Genomic DNA, 20,090 nt, shown 5'->3' on the forward strand with positions numbered 1-20,090 from the left:
CAAATAATCTGCGTCCTCTGGGCATAAATAAAAAAAAAATAAAAAAAAATGAAGTTTGTTGTCGTTGACAGTACAGACGTACAATATATAGTATTTGCTTGCGGGTTTGCAAATAATCTACTACTATTACGCCTTAAAAATTAAATTAAGGCTGTTTCCTCGACCGTATCTTTAAATCTACATAGAGTCTTCTCAATTGTTCGTGACATTTGCGAAATGATCTGTGCCCTTTTAGTCCAAAAAAATGTTTCATATTAAATCTGTACATATGTGTACAATGTGATACAAAGTTTTGTCTTCACGTATTAATACAAGATATTTTTTCATCATGATGCAATATAAAACCTGAATTTATAGCTAAAAGTCAGCGTCACCAATCAAATCGGATGATAAAAACATAATCATTTTATTTTATTTTTTCCAACATGTCTAACAGTTGTCGTTATCTCAATTCAGTTACACAAAAAAAAAAACATAATAAATGAACCGAAACCTTCCTTATGAATTCACTTGTCTATTAGTGAAAACCGCATGAAAATCCGTTCAGTTGTTTTGGAACACGAACGTACAGACAGACAGAAGCGGTCGGGGGACTTTGTTTTATAATATGAGTGATTTAATGTAGGAAAATAAGACTGACAAATAAATGAATCTTTCAAAACTGTTTAAATGAATTCCGCACTCTATATTGCCAATACCTATTGGCATTCCGAGAAATATAACACACTCCTAACTTCGTCAATTTATCAATCACGGGAAATTACTTTTTATGGACAATGTGTCTCTAATTACACTGATTGACTAAAGCTACAAGACATAATTTGAATTTACTCGTTTAAAATCATAAATTTCTACAATTCCTAGGTAGATCGGAACAGTAGCTACACAGAAAGACCTAAGCAAAGCTCTACAACGATGACACAAAGCTTTTCCACTGTGGACAGGAAATACCTTAAATTATATTCGCAATTGAATATATGAATACCAAACGTATTTTAAAAATTCATAACTAGCGAATAGCTAGTTTCGGAAAACTATAAAAATGCACCACGGTAAATGAAACAATTGTGAGGAAACCTGTACGTTTCGAATGAAAATCCAACCTGTTTGAAAATCAAATGTTATATACTATTATTAAAGTAGGATTTTACAAGCACTTTTGAATCGTTATTTAACAACTATATTAAGTGAAGCTACCACCGGTTCGGAAAGTAGATTCTACCAAAATGAACCGGCAAGCCACTCTATAGTTATCCTTTTTTCAAAATTTAAAAATACAGTAATGTCAGTTAAATATATGTATATAATACATCCTGTCTGCAAATCAACTGCATTAAATATGGTACATAACTTAAAAACTTCCAAAATGTAAGGACGCTATAACCCGTTATAACTTATACAGGCTGTTACTTTAATTTTTTTTCTTATATGCAGCTATTAGAACTATAAGAAACCAAGAGTAGCAGTACTCGTTACAACTAATTAACTGAATAAGTCTTAATTGGAACAAAATTAGAATTTAAATTACAAGATTTGCTCGTTTTTCAAATGAAGACAAAGTCATCCGTCTTAAATAAAGAAAGAAGCTGATCTCGTGGGCAAAAAGTTCAAGAATCGACAAAGAGATCGAATAGATAGTGTTTTTCTTTTCTTGTACTGGTCAAGATAATCTTCACCAGTTTCTTTTTAGTTATGTAATTTAGTATTGTTAATAATGAGTTTTTAAGCGACTTCAAAAAAGGAGTGTTCTCAATTCGACCGGTATATAATTTTTTTTATATTTGTTCGCCGATTACTTCACCAGTTATGAACCGATTTTGAGGATTTTTTTTTTTTAGTTAGAAAGAAGATATTTATATATATTTTTGTGGGTGATTCCCACACCTGGAATGGTACCATGATGAGGATATAAGAGTCTGATGATGGGATCTTGAAGAAAACGAGGGGAACTCTCAAATTTTATAGGCACATGTACCGCGTTTTACATATTTTCTGAAATTATATTGGCATTTGCTTTTGGCAATTATAATGTTATACTGTTGAGCTGATGATGGAAAGTATAAGTCCTCAATTACTAGGAGTTAGGAAATAGTTCTTTCAACATTAGTATATGGATTTATACTCCTCTTCGTAGCTTTTATCAAGAGAAGTACAGACACACTAAACATTTCTTTTGTTATGTTATTATTTGGTATATAATGCTCCAGAAGTGGTCCCATATAAGTTTTATCGAAATACGTTCTCTTTCAATAATACGTGTTTAAATCAAATTACTTTATAACTTTTTAATGATCACTTCGAAGTCGATGTTATTTTTTAGAAAAAATATTTTATTATGGTTGCAACGCTTTACATCTGCAAATAATATCTATTTCGGAATCAGCCAGACAAGTAAGGCAGCTGAAAATTCATAACTGTCGTATACTTAATCTTTATTTTTTGTTGTTTGTTATGTTAATTTATGTTCTTTGTTGTATTAAATATATCTTTTTTTTTTCGAAAAATAACAAAATTCATTCACAACTATGTTATTTACAGCAAATAACGTTAAGTTGCACAAACTTGCTTCTGTTGACTCTACAATGTCGAATAATATATTGTCCGTTTTGTGACACGAATTAAATGAAGGTTTGTTTTATAATCTGTTCACTTATTTATCTTTTAATATTCTCATCTCTTTGTTTCAGGTTACGTTATAGAAAAACGACTAGTGCCACCATTTACCAAGTGTTCTTTACTAAAACTTTAAGACTAGGTAAGTTCGACATTTATTTATAACATATTTCATTTCATTTAATTTTTCATTTCATTTTATTTAATTTCATATAACATTTCGTTTAATTTAAGATTTGATAATGTAAATTTATTTATTCAATTTATAATTTTTTTTAATTCTATAATAACTTTCGCTATTTTTTAAGTTTTGCAAATCAATTCCAAAAAAGCTAAAATGTCAAAATACACTGTCGTTTTTCCTAAAAAAGTAATGCATTAATATAACGATTAATTTTATGTAAGCACGCGTGTGTATGTAAGGGTATATCTGTATATGTGTATTTATGTGTGAGGTTGGAACGGTCGGTGTATTTTGTGTTGGACCCTGAGTGGCTTCAATTTGACCGGTTGGACACAATACAGTCGGAAAACGAATAGTATTCTTATTCTCCCCAAAATGAATTCAGGCCGCGTACCTTGTGCTATAAAAGATAGTAGAATTTAAATTAAATAAATGTAAATAAATATGAGACAACATCACATACCCTACTTTGATCATAAAGTAAGTAGCTAAAGCACTTGTGTTATGGAAAATCAGAAGTAACGACGGTACCACAAAAACCCAGACCCAAGACAACATAGAAAATTAAAGATAATCTACATCGACTTGGCCGTTAATCGAACCTGGGACCACGGAGTGGCTTACCCATGAAAACCGATGCACACACTATTCGACCACAAAGGTCGTCGTCATCGAAATTGGTAAATAAAAATTCTCATACAACAATGCAAAGTTTGTTGTCTAAGTTCCTGTCCATCAGTTGTTGTTTTTATTTATTTTAAAATTATGTTCATGAATAATATGGATCATAAAGGTCAAATACAACATTCTCACGCTCAAGCGGAAAGAAACCTTATGGCAGATTTGTGACTATTTTTTTTTTATTTCGAGTATACTTCCAATGAACATTAGAAACTGATCTATATTCAATACTCTAGAGACGAGTTTTATTAATATTTAAACAATAAGTTATGAGTGCTTAAATAGAATATGTTTTATAAGCACTTTAGTTATAGAGCAATACAGTTAATTGACGATAAACTGAAGCATCTGATAGATTATCAGGGTTTAATAATATAAAATTATTTATCGCTTTTGAAGCACTTATTTAGTTTATTTTTAATTTAAAAAACATAAAAAAAAATATTCAAAATCATACAAAATATTATTAAGACAATCTTAATTCATACACAAATATTATATCACCATCATACCAAAACTGAAACCAAAAAAAATATATATTTTAGGTATTTTTGTAAAATATCGCATTTTTTAAAATAAAAAATCTAAATATATTTTATTCAAGTAGGCTTTTACAAGCTACCGGTTCGGAATGTTGATTCTACCGTGAAGGACTGGCAAGAAACTCAGTAGTTACTCTTACAAGTATATTTGTATGTAATTTATCCTGCCTATAAGTCAACAAGTATTAGCTCCACCTTTTTTATCACCTGCTTAATCTTCTATTAAATAATAATAAATAAAACATCATTGGCATTTATATTTTCAAAATTGACGTAATTATTCGCCGTAAATAATCTGTCATCATTCTGATCTCATATCGGAAAAAAGAACAGTATTTCTAAGTATTTTATTTTATTTGTTTCCATAAAGTTTCATAATATATAAGATCTGACGTTGATAGATGCTCTATGTAAGATACTTTCACAAGGACAAAACGATCCCATTGGGTCTTACAAGACAAAGTGATTAATAATATGGTAACACCTACTGTACAAGACCCGCAGATCCGGAGGTCTTAGGTACTAACCCCGAATCGGGCGATTTACACTTCCATACATCTGAAGTTTTTTCGGTTATGTCTGCTTTGCCGTTCGGATTATTTGGGTGAAGGAATAAGGAATGCACCCACTTTACTATGTCCTGCGCTGATTAATCGTCTTTAATCGGTCGGGACGATGTCACCTTCTTCTAATTATTTTCTTATGGTAAGAATGATGGAGGAACATTTTCGCCACATGGTGATAAGTGGCAATCAACACCCAAAGATATTTACATTCAATCATTATTTACAGCGCCAATACGTTTGGAAGCTATGATGTTATGTCCTTTGTTCAATAATATTGACTCACTCACCTTTCTAAGTGGAACACGACCATACTGAGTATTGTTTGTTGGTAGAATATCTATGTATAATCTAATATATAAACAATCACAAACTAGCAACATAAAAACTAAGTAATATTCGTCGGAACTTAAACTAGCGGTATCCATTTATTACTGATGTATTTAATCGTGTCTGCTTATTAAAAACTTTTTTGTGATTTTGGTAAATGACTTTTTTATCAAACTTTGAAACATATTTATTTTTTATTTGTTCAAAAAAGAAAAAACGTAAAACTAGTTTAAACCACCCCGAACCATTAAACTGCTATAACCTTAATGTTTTCAACCGACTTCAAAAAGGAGGAGGTTATCAATTCGTCTGTATTTTTTTTTTTGATACCTCATAACTTTTCACTGGGTGGACCGATTTTGACACCGCCCCCAAATATAACAATAACTATAACTACGTCATATAATCGTAAATCGACTTTTAAGTAGTCTAATATTTTTCATTTCATTTTACTTGGGAGGACTCTTAAAAATACGTCGAATACGCAATTATTTTTATTACTTTTTAGTGCATATTCATTTGTTTTAAAATAGTGTTTTGATTGAAGTCGGTTTTTCTTTTTGTTAAAATTTCTATTTATATATAAGCTTCTGTAATTTAAACTTAGATAGTTTTTATTATTTTCATTTTGAAATGTCATTGTACGAAAATGTAAAATGACTGCGAAAATAATATAAGTGAGAACTTGGCTTGATGTTGTTTCTTGTTCAAGTTTAATATGATATTCAAATTTTCCTCGCTATTTCAGCAGCAAGAGAAAATTGACACAGATTATTACACGTTTCATAATAAAGTTTATTTTCTGAAATATTATAAAGCTTGAACAAGTACGAGAATAATCTTTTGCTTTTTAATTTATAACATCAATTCTTACGATATTTAGAGATTGAGTGTTGATTCGTTATTTTGTAATGAAGATATTTGTTTTATTGATAATAGTTTTTCACAATTTATCGAAAGTATAATTTTCCTAGTTCTATTCATAGAATACCGAACATAAGTATAAAGCTATAGGCACAAGAAACATAGCATCTGATATCATATACTTTACTTATGTCATCATTAGCTATTGGACTACCTGGTGGTAAGTATTTACCACCACCACCACTGTGAAAAATATAACCAATTCCTTACATGGCAAATACAACAACCTTGGGAACTGAGTTGTTATGTATCAGTAACACTGGCTTACTCCTTGAAGCCGGAACTCAAGAATACTAAGTATTATTTGGTGGTAGAATATATGATGAGTTAGTACCGTATCTACTGAGACTAGCTTACACAAAGACCTACCAAGTACATATAACCTTGTAAAATGAGACAAAAGTTCTCGTCAGAGCCTACTTGAATATCTTGATTTTGTATTCTACGACTTCTCGTATTGTTCATTCTATTGAGATATAACTTTATGCAAGCAATGTTGGCAGCCGTGAATGTTTCTGGAATCATATAATTGACATACAGTAGATAATGCACGAGCGATCACTTTTAGCCGAGATGGTCCAGTGGTAAGAAAGCATGCATCTTAAACGATGATTGCGAGTTCATAAAAAGGATACGCAGCTGAATTTTCATGTGCTTCATTTGTTTTCATAATGCATCTTGACCTCGGCGATGAAGGAAAAATTCGTGAGGAAACCTGCGTTTGTTTTCAACGAAATTGTAACACATGCAATCTACCAATCTGTATTGGAGCAGTGTTTCAGAATATGCTCCTAATGTTCTCCTCAAATGTAGAGGAAGCCTTAATTAAAGCTATCCTAACCTAAATTGGTGGTTATTTCTGTGAACACAATTTCAGAAATATCGGATAACTAGTAATGTATGTCGAAAATAATAATTTGAAAAGAACACTCCAGAAATAACTGATTATATTCTTATATTGAAAATTTTTAGCTTTTTAGATTTAAAATGCAATACTATGGATTTTTTTATTTTAAATATCATAATGAAAAAAGTGTTATAATTTGTATATGAGAGAGCTTAGAAAGACATATATTTCTACTCTTAAAATTGATCTAATTGGAAAAATCGTTTTATACAGTAAAAAACTAAGCCTAAATTGACAACCTTTTATGAGAAAATCGAATAAAAACTAAAGTAAAAAAGTAGTACAGCGAGCTGAACATAACCTAGTCAAATTAAAAAAGATGAAAAAAATAAAACATCGCGTCATAGTATCGTAAAAATTAACAAGCTCGCCTATTAACAGTGAAAGCAACGCGACTGTAATGCTTGAAAAATATATACAATATATCGTTCGAATGTTTCATTTGCAAGCGTCAGACATTTCTAATTAATAGCATTATAAATAAATATAAAAAGTAAAAGTAAAGTAACAGTCTGTACATTTCCCACGACTGAGATAAGGCCTCCTCTTCCATAAAGGAAAGGGTTTGGAACATATCATTCCACCACGCTGTTCCAATGCGGGTAGGTGGAATGCACATGTGGCAGAATTTCGATGAAAGTGGACACATGCAGGTTTCCTCACGATGTTTTCCTTCACCGCCGAGCACGAGATGAATTATAAAGACAAATTAAGCACATGAAACAGCGGTGCTTGCCTGGGTTTGAACTCGCAATCATCGGTTAAGATGCACGCGTTCTAACCACTGGGCTATCCTAACTCACAAATAAATATAATACTGTAATTATTCCTCATTATTTAACGTTTGTTTTTACGTTTAATTTTATATGACTCAATTAAGGTAAAAATCGAATCGATCAAATGAAAAACATCTGTCAAAGAAAGGATCGGCTCGCTAATCGTGAGTCAAAGTTATTTACTTGGAATCAAATTATGCAATATATGTATTTAATAAATATTAAAAAAAGACCTGCTGACTTTAATTCGCCAGTTCTTATCAAGTCAGGCTGTTTTTTTAAGCGGTGGTAGTATTTAATTTGACTATTATTAAGTATGTGTAATGCTTCCATATTAAATAAAAGAATTTGAATTTGGAATGATTCATCAAAAATTAGAACTAAGAGGGGATTAATTTCAATTGCGGAGAGCGCCTGAATGCTATTTCTAAAGCAATTTGTCAATTAATAGAATCAAAATGTAATCCGATACGATACGAGTTGCTAAGTAAGCTAACTCCGTGGTTGAGTAGTATATACACTGGTACGGGTACGGTACTCCGAGGTCCCGGGTTCGATTCCCAGCCAAGTCGATGTAGAAAATGTTAATTTGTAGTAACGTCGTTACTTCTAATTTTCCATAAGCGCTTTAGCTATTTATATTGGTATCAGAGTAATGTATATGATGTTGGCAATATTTAAAAAAATCTAAATAAATAAACAGAATAATATTGATAATAATATTAATAGTCCAAGTTGGATCGAAATAAATCGGGATCGTATCGTAACGTTATGTCAATAGAATTGTTCCCTGAACTCATATTATACCGCCCAGTAGCAATATTTTTATTTATTTATTTATTATTTAGTATTATTACTGAGATGGCCCAGTGGTTAGTTAATGGTACATCTTAACCGCATCAGACTAGGACCTCATATAATTCATCTCGAACTTGTAGGAGCTCGTTTCCCTTTAGACCTTAGCTCAGCAGTGGAAAATTGTACTGTACTCTAGTATTATTGTATGCGCATTAGAAGTAAAGAGAAGATTATAACGCATATATGGGGCAAGGTATCCGTTTCTATAATAAAATTCGGCAGACATTTTTAACTTTGCCGTTTCGTAAATTCAAATCGTTTGTAAAAAATACATTGGAAAAAAAGGCATTAATACCTGTTGACTTCCAAATAGGATATATTAATTCAAATAATTGTATTTAACTAACTTAACTTTGTATTTTTTATATGTTGAAAAAGAGAAACTACTTAGTTTCTTCCCGTTCTTCTCGGTAGAATCTACTTTCCAAACCGGTGGTAGCTTCACTTAATTATAAAATGACGATTCAAAAGTGCTTGTAAGAGCCTACCTGAATAAAGTTTATTTTGATTTTGATTTTTGACATTGATTATTGTGATCCGATTTTATGTTAAGCGAGCTAACGTAACTATAGTTATACTGTGGTTAATATGTCACCATTGCCACTGCTTATTTGATTAACATTAAAAAAATAATCAGACCAATCGAATTTACCCAAATATAAATAAATATATCAGTAGCAAGACTTAAATTTTCCAATTTGCAAATTGTTTGGTTGAAGAGACACTCGACTCCGAGAAACGACGCCAAAGCCTCGGTTTTGTAGTTTGTCAAGTAATTGAATCTATTTGTCGGGGATGCCATAGCCTATAAATAGTGATCAAAGCTACACCACTTAAGATAATCAATTCAATTATGTATGCAATTAAGAGCCACGATAGCTTAGCGGCTAGATACATGAATCAGAATTCTAAGAAAATCGAAATGATATTAACTTCTTAAGATAGGAATCAAAATAATATTATTCTACAAAATTAAATTGTTCGAAGAATGTGTACAACGCCTAATTTAGAATAATAATAGTTATGTATGTCATCTCTTAATTTTTTCTAGTGCTTATCAATTTCTTATGTTAATAACACTTTTTTCAATACACCGTGTTATTTGTAGTACTCCAAATCGTATTACATAAATGAGCACAATATTGTGTCATTTTAAATCGTATTTGTCAAATGGTACTAACGATTTAGCTACAAATGGTTTTTTTAAGTATTGCAATTTTTAAAATAATTATTGAAGCCAATTTTCAAGCATTCGTTCAACTGTTTCAGTTGTGTTAATTGCTTATTGTAAATATTTCCTCATGGATCAGAGGTGAAATTGATGTTTACTGATAGAATTTATGGTTAGATAAAACAAATAAACAAATATGGGAAAAATAATAAAATCATACTTTTGTAATTAAACAATTATTACTTTTATTATTTTCTTATTTTATAAGGCTAACAACAAGCCCCAGTATTTAGGTTAGAGACGCATTAGCGATCTAAGGAATGGTTCAAATTTCTTGCACATTAAGTACATGCAGGATTTAAGAGTACCTGCAACAGCGTGCTCGAAAAAAAATCTAATCCCAAATCCTGACATGTAAGGTCAGTGAGGCTTGCTCGCGTCTGAACCTGCAGTCATTAGTAACGATACATAAGTTATAACCGCTATACCATCTCGCCTCGTCACAGACCTTTATGATTCAATAATTCATAACCCTCAGTAGTTAATTTTTTATACTAGCACTTCATTATTTATTCAACCAGAATTATAGAGTTACCTTCTATGAGCAACGTTATTGACCTAATTACTAAAATAGAAAAACTCTACGACGCTCAATGTAGAAATAAAAAATAAACAACTCAAATTAGGAAAGAATCCAGCCAACTAAAACGGATTGCACTAATTATAATCTAAAATCACTAACTAGGTAGTTATATTAATTCTTTTTTCAGCCGCTTGAGGTTCAAAGATTAAAGATCTGTTTCCATTGTTTTACTTGGAACTTATTGTAATAGTGACAATATTTAATGGCTTCTATTGTATTCTCTGAAAGTAATGACTAAAAGAATAATGAACCATTCCTTAATTGGTATTAAGGCTTTCTGATCAATCTTATCGGATGTATTCCAGTAATAGATTGGTTGAGCCAGTGTAAATACAGGCATCGTCAGTGCATCACGGTAGTATGCGTAGGCGATCCTGTGATGCCCGCTGATAAACGGAGAGAGTATCGCTGGTTTTTTAGTGGGTAAACCCGGTGGACCTGGGCACACTCAGCGTCCAGGGAACCGGGGAGTCCCACACGCATTACGCCTTTCCTCCACGTTCCATAACGTGGAGGAAATGCGTAATGCGTTTTCCCAGCAAGAAAAATAAAAGTGTAACTACAGGCCCAATATAACATCTCAGTGCCCAATGTTGGTAGTTAAGTCAAATCTTTGGTCAGTGGTTAAGAGAGAGAATGAGTTAATGAATAATTAAAATTTCTTACAGTACCTTTGTCGGTGACCACTATCTGGTAGCCCATTATGCTATTAATCTATATGATATAAGAAAAAGAAAAAAACAAATCTTTAACACTATTTGGTACAGTAAACGCATAAAGACCTATAATAATCTCTTAGCTATTACGACTAATGAACAATCCCTAAAAGTGTTAAGTGTATAAAATTAACACTGTTTCCTTAATTTTGTTTGCAAAGGATTCCTTGACAAAAAACCCAATTATATTTGGGAGCCGATGAATTTTTTAACAATACATCGAAAATGTACTAGATTATAAAATTTTCATATCAAATGTATACGCAGCGTTGGACACCCTGCATTCGTTTCGTTCGACAGATTTATTTCGGGATCTCCCTATACATACGATTCGAGATATATTTTATTCACTGTAACTGCCACGTGATTTTATATATTTCTAACACTTCATTTTGTTCCCTTCTCTGATAAGAATTGATGGTCAAGGCGAGGATATAGATGAAATAATAAAATGTTTAACCAGAAAACCTTATAAAAATATAAATGTTAATCTCTGTGACATCAAGGATTTCTTCTTCGTTACGAAAATATAATTAAAACAACAAAAAGTAATACATTTTGTAGATTCTGATTTCATTTATAATTTCCTTTTTACCTACGATATTTTATCAAAAGTTTTTTTTGTTTAAATCAGTATTTAAAATAACACAACACTAAGAGAGCCTTCGCCTTATTTTTGCCTATTAATTTTTAAATCGATATTTTAACGTAATCGATACACGCGACGATACATACCCTCCGTAGGAGACGATGTGCTGACATGTGACACTTCACAAGGCATTTGCGGTGTGAGGTTTCCTTATGGGATATTTATCAGTAACGCCCAATCGAGCAAGGTTAACAATGTACATATATCTACCCCTTAAACTATCATTGCATTTGCCTTCAAACTTTAATGATGTTCTATCCTCAATTAATCTTCGTCCTCCTTCATTTACAACTTTATTTATTTAATCCGTTATAACTTGCTAAACTGTACGAACAAAGTCATAACTTCTGCGGTAAGTTAGTAACGATCAATGAATGATTTGATGACCTCCGTGGTCGAGTAGTGTGTACACCGGATTGAGTATTTTCATAGATACGCCACTCAGGTCCTGGGTTCGATTTCTTGCCGAGTTGATTTAGAAAAAGTTCATTAGAGTTTTATGCTGTCTTGGATCTGGGTATTTGTGGTACTTCTGATTTTCCATAACACAAGTGCTTTTATTTACATGGGAATCAGAGTAATGTATTTGATGTTGTCCAATATTTATTTTATATAATGTAATAAAACAAATAAAAATGATATCCAAACGATTTTATTTATAAGGTGAGAGTGGCGCGGTCTGCGGGTTGCAAGTAGTTGTTTATAATAATAATAATATTCAGAAAATTACTATCCCAAAATACCACACAAATCCAATCAAATACCCCACTTTAAGACAGACGTGCACTTGGCCTGGGCCCGCGTATGCCGACTGAATCCGGCAAAATTATGCCGAGCAAAATTTACTTATATAAAAAAGTTATAATAATAATAAATAAGGTACAGACATTAAAAATGTATCACTATTAGTTGTAATACTTCTCAAGTTGAATTCGAAGGGAGTTTTTCACATTTTGTCGTATCGACAGTTTTGTCGATAGCGGACTGTAGATTATTTTCGTTCACTTTGTATGCCCTACTTATTGACATTGATAATATATGAAGCCGCAGATCCCAAAGTTCTAGGTTTAGACCTAAGGTTGAGCCCATAAATTACAAGTGTGTACACTCGAATGCCTCGGAGAGCACATAAAAGCCTCTTTTATTAATGCATCTGCTACCTATAAATATATCTGCTGAATATTTTGCTGCATAGTGCTATTATGCTGCATAGTTGGCTATAATCGGCCAAATCAACATCACATACATCATTATATCATCATCATCATCATGTCCCGCTAACACATATACCTTTTCTGAAATAAGAATATTCAAACTAATATTTACGCCTAATTTTGAATAATGATTATGGTCGAATTTCGATCCCAAAGAGAATAGTAGTAAAATTGAAATGACCACTGAAACCGCTACTAAAGCCTCTATGAGCACTGTCCCTCACATTAGTAAAGTAATTTATGTTAAGCTAATGGAACTCTCTCATAAAACTAATTATCTTTTATGAAACAATTATAAAATTATCTGGCTTTCAGAGATGATTTAGCCTAGAGCCCTAGAGAACAATAGTTCTTTGTGGATTATATTTTTTTATACTTCGTCATTGTTTCACTGAAACCGAGTTCATATTCGAATATTTTGTTTTATATAAATAATGATATTTTATATAATCGTAAATATTAGCAAAGGGGGTTATTGACCGGTATAAATAGGTAAATACAAATACATACTTCGGACTGTGGAACAGTATTGAAGTTTATGTGGTTCATTGACCCATAGCGATGGGTGGGGACGAGCAATTGTACCTTAAAGGTCAACAGCTTATAGACATTGGCGCCAATTCTAATTCCCTACATTAACAATAGACCAATCTTTTTTAAGCTATAGCTTGGCACACTAGCATATAGGCCACCTAATGGTAAGTTGTCAACACCAATAGATAGTGGCGCTGTAAGAAATATTAACTATTTCTTACATCACCAATGCGCCAATCATTGGAAATAAGATGTTATATCCCTTTTGCCTATAGTAGCTGATGCTATAAGCCAAAATACAATAATAAGAATAGCTATTTGGGGATAGTACCTACGATGAGGTACTTACCAAGACGGACTTGGTCCAAAGGGCTACAAAAAATCATTTGTTAAATCTTGATACTTTACTATTTCTATTTCAAAGTATTGACTTTGAATGATTTATTTTGAATTGCAAATAATCACCCCTATCACCTCCTAACTGATATACGTCGAGTTACCAATAACCCTGTATATTTCACAAAGCCCGACTACCATGATGTCAAAAATATTACTATCAGTTCAAAGGTCATGAGTTTATGACACCAAAACATACAGACATAATATTAGTTAGTTGGTGTAACTCATACAACATCAATGGGGTCGCTGATGTGACCACTCTTGAGGGGGACGGTGTCAGGCAACTTATAGGTATCCTACCTCCTTTTCTGTATTTCTGACGAAGTGTTTCTCCACGAACACTGATTAACTGTTCAAGACGTGGAAGTCTTTGAAATAAACTAAATTTCATAGTACTGGCATTAGTAAGGACATATCCATGAATTTTCAGTGAATACGAACAAAGATCAACTCCATAAACAACTACATGTAATTCCATAAACTAACCCGGATGTGGTCCGTGGAGGATTAACTCGGGCCAAGATTCAATACCCGAGCTTAGGGTGTTGATAACCTAATATTATATAAACAAAGTTTGTCCTTAACACACAATATAATACAAATAATTTATATATCTTGCGCTTATGTCAATAATATCTACAAATACTAGTGTTTCCATACTGAAAAAAAAAAATAGTAAAACCTTTTTGTTTGATTTGGACTAATGATCCAAGACGAAGAAATTTTATTGATAGAAAGCTACGTCATTATCTCTGATTGCTTTAGAATATCAATTGTATGGCATGTCATAATTATATACATATATGAATTTTAGCAGTTTTTATATATATGAAGTCCTTGACCTACATTTTGTGTATTTTTTCTAAAATTTAGGTTGGTAGACGAACAAATAGGCCACTTGATGGTAAATGGTCGCCACCGCCCATAGACAGTGGCACCAAACAAATATTAAACATTCTTTTCATCGCCAATACGCCTCCAACCTTGGGAACTAAAATGCTATGTCCCTTGTGCCTGTAGTTACACTGGCTCACTCATCCTTTAAGCCGGAACATAACAATACTGACTATTGCTATATGATGATATGATATCTGATGAGTGGTTGGTATCTATCCAGATGGGCGTTCACAAAGCCCTACCACCGAGTATTGTGTAAAATTTCGATACAACATGATAAATAATAATGGATTTACAATACCTCGAATTTGAAATTAATCTTTTAAAAATATAAATTTGTTGTCAATAATTATATTGACGTATAATTTGTATGTTTAATTCGAATCGTTTGACTATGAAGGGAATTATGAGAAATTCTTCAAGTAGCGGATAAAATCATCAAACCAACTTGAAACAGAAAGAAAGAATAAAGCAAAGGAATGTTTATTTTAAAGTGTGGTTGAATAAACTGTAAACCTTCTCCTTAAAAGGAGGTCCCACTAAGGAAGGTTAATAGGCTAATCATGCTTGTTTCAAATGTTTATTACTAATATTCAAAGAAAAGTAATAAAAATAAATTATATGATAAAGAAAATTATATCATAAATGTATTTTGTTGCACGCGTGACTGTAAAAATGCTATATTAAGAAGTCACTCTACCCTCGGGATTGGTTTAAAGAACCATAAAGAAACAAAAAGCCCTTTAGGGATTCCCGTTATACAAAGTTCCCTACGTATGAGATTGTTCAAGTTACGAGCACATTTTCTTTTATATACATATTTAAAACTAGCTGGGCCCACGGCTTCGAGTGCGTTTGAATATAACATAAAACTTATGGTTGTATGTAGCCTCCGATATGTTGTATATACTCCTTGTTACATCAGCTATCTGCCAGTGAAGGTCCCATTAAAATTTGTCCAGCCATTCCAGAGATTAGCCGGAACAAACAGGCAAACCAAAATTGAAAGAAATTTTATTTTGGTACATGTATCATAAATCGATAACAAAACATTTCATCACGAATGTATAAATAATGTTGTGCCTATACATATGTATACAAATTCCATAGTGGTTTATTCTAAGATTCTAGGACTACGGCAGTCTCTATCTTATACATCACTAGCTGAGCCCGCGTCTTTCTACGCGTTTGAATTTAACAAAAAAAACATTTTTGTAGCCTAAGTTACTTCTTATTATATTAGTTATCTACCAGAGAAAGTCCCGTCAAAATCGGTCCAGCTGTTCCAGAGATTAGCCGGAACAAACAGACAGACATAAATTGTAAATATATTTTTTTTTGTATACTCGTATGTACCGTGTAAACATACATATATGTATTATATGCATTGCGTAAATAGGTCTATTTTGTTATCACAAACAGACGCTTCAATTTTATTATATGTATATAGACATGAGGTTGTATAAGATACAAATTACGATACTTAAGGAATAATTAGTTTTTGCTTACAAACTCTACTTGAATAGGGATTATATATAAATCGTTCATTACGCTAAAATGTATCCGGCTCGTTAGTGTAGTTCAAAGGGATACAAAAGAAACACCGACAGACTGACGGAATACAAATTAGCGTCATCGAATTTCCAGGCCGGCACTCTGGGAATGTCATTATGGTTGTGGCCATAGATAAAGACGGAAAGTGCTTTGTGCTTTGTGGAGCGCTTGCCAAAGGTGTATCGTACGAAACTACTAGCTAACGGTCTGAGCTGAAGTATATTTAGTTATAAGTACTTCGATTACTATTGAGTTTTTGTCGTTTGGAGTATTAAGATTGTAATATCGTTCATTTGTTTCAGATTGTGCAATACACATACGACCAATGAGATCGGGACGCGTCCACTCCGGGCATCTTCCGAAAAGCCACGGATGCCGCTTGCTCTTCTCTCCGCCTTCACCGAAAAACGCTCTTCTCGTTGACTTACACAAATTAAACGTTCCTTGCTCTAGTGGATTCTTGAAGTTTATGCCAACATCACCAATTATTTGTGGAAAGTTGGAACAAATACCAGTTCCGAATAGAAAATATCTATACCAGTCTTCATTGAGCAATCCAGAATTAGAGCTCCACGGTCGACCCACGTTCGCCGCGATTTACCGCCTTGTGGATCATTGTCACGATGTTCTCCTGACGGAAAGAAACGGCTCGTTCGAAGTTGGCCCAACAACAAAATTATTCTGCTCTTATAAAATTCACCTTCCGTATGGAAACCGAGTCGCTTTACGTCTGCAAATGGGCACAGGACCGATAAACAGAAGGGATTCTGAGAATTCCAATATAATCCATGAGGACTTACATACATTTTGTAAAGGAATGGAGTTGAACTTAATAGATGGCGATTCGAGATGGAAGCATTGCTCGCAACCAGGGGATCCCTTGCGGAGCGTTCAAATTATTTCTGAGAGAAATTTTGTCAGACTTAATATAAGTATTTTGGCTAAGAAAAACTCTTCAGCGATGTGGTTGAAAGTTTGGTGGATGGACAAGCCGGTAGAGGAAATTATTGGGCACTGTGAATATGGATGGGTGGTGTCAGGGGATTTCTGTATAATGGCTGTAAGAGAAACTAAGAAGGCGTGGAGACAAGCTGAGAACGAGTGCGTAAAAATTGGCGGCCATCTTGCAAGCGTACTGAATGAACGCCAACAACAAATAATGGACCAACTGCTTATACATGCGTAAGTTCTTAATAAAAATACGTTACGTTTTTTTTATTAAATATCAGTTTCCTTTCTAGTCTAACTACTTTAATAAACATTAATGAGAGTCACTGTCAATCTGTCTGCTTCAATAAAGGTAATTTTTGTGTTTGAATAAAAATCTTTTAAACGTTTTTAAATTGATATCAAAGTCTTATCCTTAGAAATTAATGAGATAGAATTTAAAAAGATAAAAAATGGCGACTCTATGAATTTACTGATAATGAAAATATTTTTTTTATCGCAGACCTGGCGCCGGAACTGACGATGTTTACTGGATCGGGGCTACGGATGCCGTCCACGAGGGCGAGTTCCGGTGGTCAGATGGCCTACCTTTTTCGTACGCACGTGAGTATTGCAATACATTTCATAATTCGTATAAAAAATCTGTATTCTAATCTCAAGATTCTATTAAAAGTATTATACTAATATTCTTCGTTTTAGAAAATGCTCTAATAATTACAAATGTTTTAAAAAGACGATATGAACATCAATAATTGTTGGAGTCGATTACTCTCATGTACATATTTGTGTACTTTACTATACAACACAAACTAACACACAATACACAATATTTGAAGTTGAATGACGCGGTCAAGGACTTTCATTCATAATTATTGTTTCATGAAAAAGTGGCATTTTGAATATCGACGAAGCATAAAAGAATGAAAGTTTCTATGAGTAAAATAGTGATTTAGTTCGGATCGTACATCTGTTTAGTGCGGTTGTGTTATTGCGGAGCGTTATCGACGTACTAATTGTTTACTAAGAATCAAGGGCCGTCGCGGCGTTATCTACACGTGCGCAGCCGCTGGCGGCTCCCGGCCGTATGGTGCAGTATAATGGAGTTGAATAATAATATTCTAGTTACGGAGAATGTAAATAACTTTGTTGAAGAGTGCACTATTAGAAACGATAATATTATGGATGCGGAATTATTGCATTCCGATGCTGAATTAACATGTATGGGTGATGAGGATAGTAGAAGGGCAAATAAGCGTTTGCGGTCGTCAGACTCAACAAATGAATGGACAACCGTTGATAGGCAAGCAAAAAGAGTACAGACTAGAAAAACAAGATCTCAGACTAATCTTCAAGATGATATTATAGAAATTTGTATATATTCCAAAGAAATATTACCTAAACAATTTCAGATGGCTAAGTTATTGAAAAAAGAAAATATAATGAATATCACTCGAGTTAAATACATTAACCCTTACAAGGTTCTAATTCAATTTAGTAAGGAAGACAGCGCGAATAAACTTATTGATTGCACGACCTTTTTAGAAAGTGGGTGGAGAATTCAAAAGACATATGAAGTAGGATTATCATATGGTATCATTAGGAATGTGGAAATTGAGTTGTCAGAAGATGAGATTAAACAGAATATAAAGACTGAAAATGAGTTAGTATCAGTTAAAAGGCTTATGCGGAGAAATGATAGTGGGACGGGCTGGATTGATAGTGAAACAGTTCGTTTAGGATTTAAAGGTACATTTCTTCCTCAGCACGTATATGTGTATGACATAAGAGTTAAGATAGAACCCTATAAATTTTTTGTTACTCAATGTTCTAAGTGTTGGCGATTTGGTCATAGTAAAAAGATATGTCCAAGTAAGAAATTAGTATGTCCGAAATGTGGTGACAATCATGACAATTGTGAAGCTACAACTTTTAAATGTATTAATTGTTCAGGCCAACATTTAGCTTTGAGTAAATTATGTCCTGTATATAAAAAAGAAAATAAAATTAGAGAAATTATGTCAGAATTTAATGTCACGTATAAGAAAGCCCTAACAATGTATGTGCCTCCCACTCCACCAGTGCATAAAGTCATTCATCATAAAAGTCCTCTACGAAAATTCAATCTGTCTCCTGCTATTTCGACTGACTCCTTAGCGCCAAGAAGCTATGCTGAATGCTTAAAAGTAGGTAATGCCGAATCAACAAAGCCGAGTAATATCTTTAGGAAATCTACGAAAACCAAAAATAAAAAAAACTACAGTAGAGAAAAGGTTAATGATTTTAAGGACATGGATAGTGAATCGAGTACAGAACATTATCCTCGAGAGAATGAAAAAAACAAAACAGAAGACGTAACCAAACCAAAAATAACATGTTCTGAATTAATTGAAAGGATTGCTGATATTATTTTTATTAAGAAGTATTCGGGAAGAAAGAAGATACAACAAATTTTAACATTAATATTTGAATGGTTTGTAATTATGTTCGGAGGCAAATTCTTGAGTTTATCTTTTGTGAAGAACCTACTTTTTAGTAATACAGATGGCTAGTGAAGTTAGAATACAGAGGCTTAACATAATGCAGTGGAATGCGCAAAGCATCAAGAACAAATTGGCAGCAATTAAACAGTTTTTGTATTTAGAGAAAATTCATATTGCTATTGTTTGCGAAACCTGGTTAGACAGTAATACAAATTTAAGAATAAGCGGATATAATATCTTTCGAAAAGATAGGGACGATGGTTACGGAGGTATCGCTATTTTTACGCATAATTCAGTAAAAGCTAACGCAGTACCAATACTAAATTTCACTAATACGGCCATTGAGTTACTACATTTACAAGTCTATAACTGCTGTGACGTAAAAGATATAATTGCAGTTTATTGTCCTCCCTCTGTCAGAACAAGGCAGAGGGACTGGGAATTTTTATTTTCATTAGCTAATAAGAATTGTCTTATACTAGGTGATTTCAATGGTCACCACTCGAA

The 20,090-nt window shown here is 32.9% G+C and overlaps 1 protein-coding gene across 1 annotated transcript in view; it reads left to right on the plus strand.

The window, feature by feature from the left end:
* LOC124536402 overlaps nt 1–20,090 on the plus strand; it is a 167,769-nt gene that overhangs the window by 46,995 nt on the left and 100,684 nt on the right. The window contains exons 3-5 of the mRNA XM_047112933.1: nt 2,688–2,755; nt 16,458–17,337; nt 17,606–17,706. Of these exons, the coding sequence (XP_046968889.1) occupies nt 2,688–2,755; nt 16,458–17,337; nt 17,606–17,706 (1,049 nt within the window). The remainder of the gene's footprint in view (nt 1–2,687; nt 2,756–16,457; nt 17,338–17,605; nt 17,707–20,090) is intronic.

This window comes from Vanessa cardui, chromosome 16, assembly GCF_905220365.1.
Source record: "Vanessa cardui chromosome 16, ilVanCard2.1, whole genome shotgun sequence".
Taxonomy (NCBI): domain Eukaryota; kingdom Metazoa; phylum Arthropoda; class Insecta; order Lepidoptera; family Nymphalidae; genus Vanessa; species Vanessa cardui.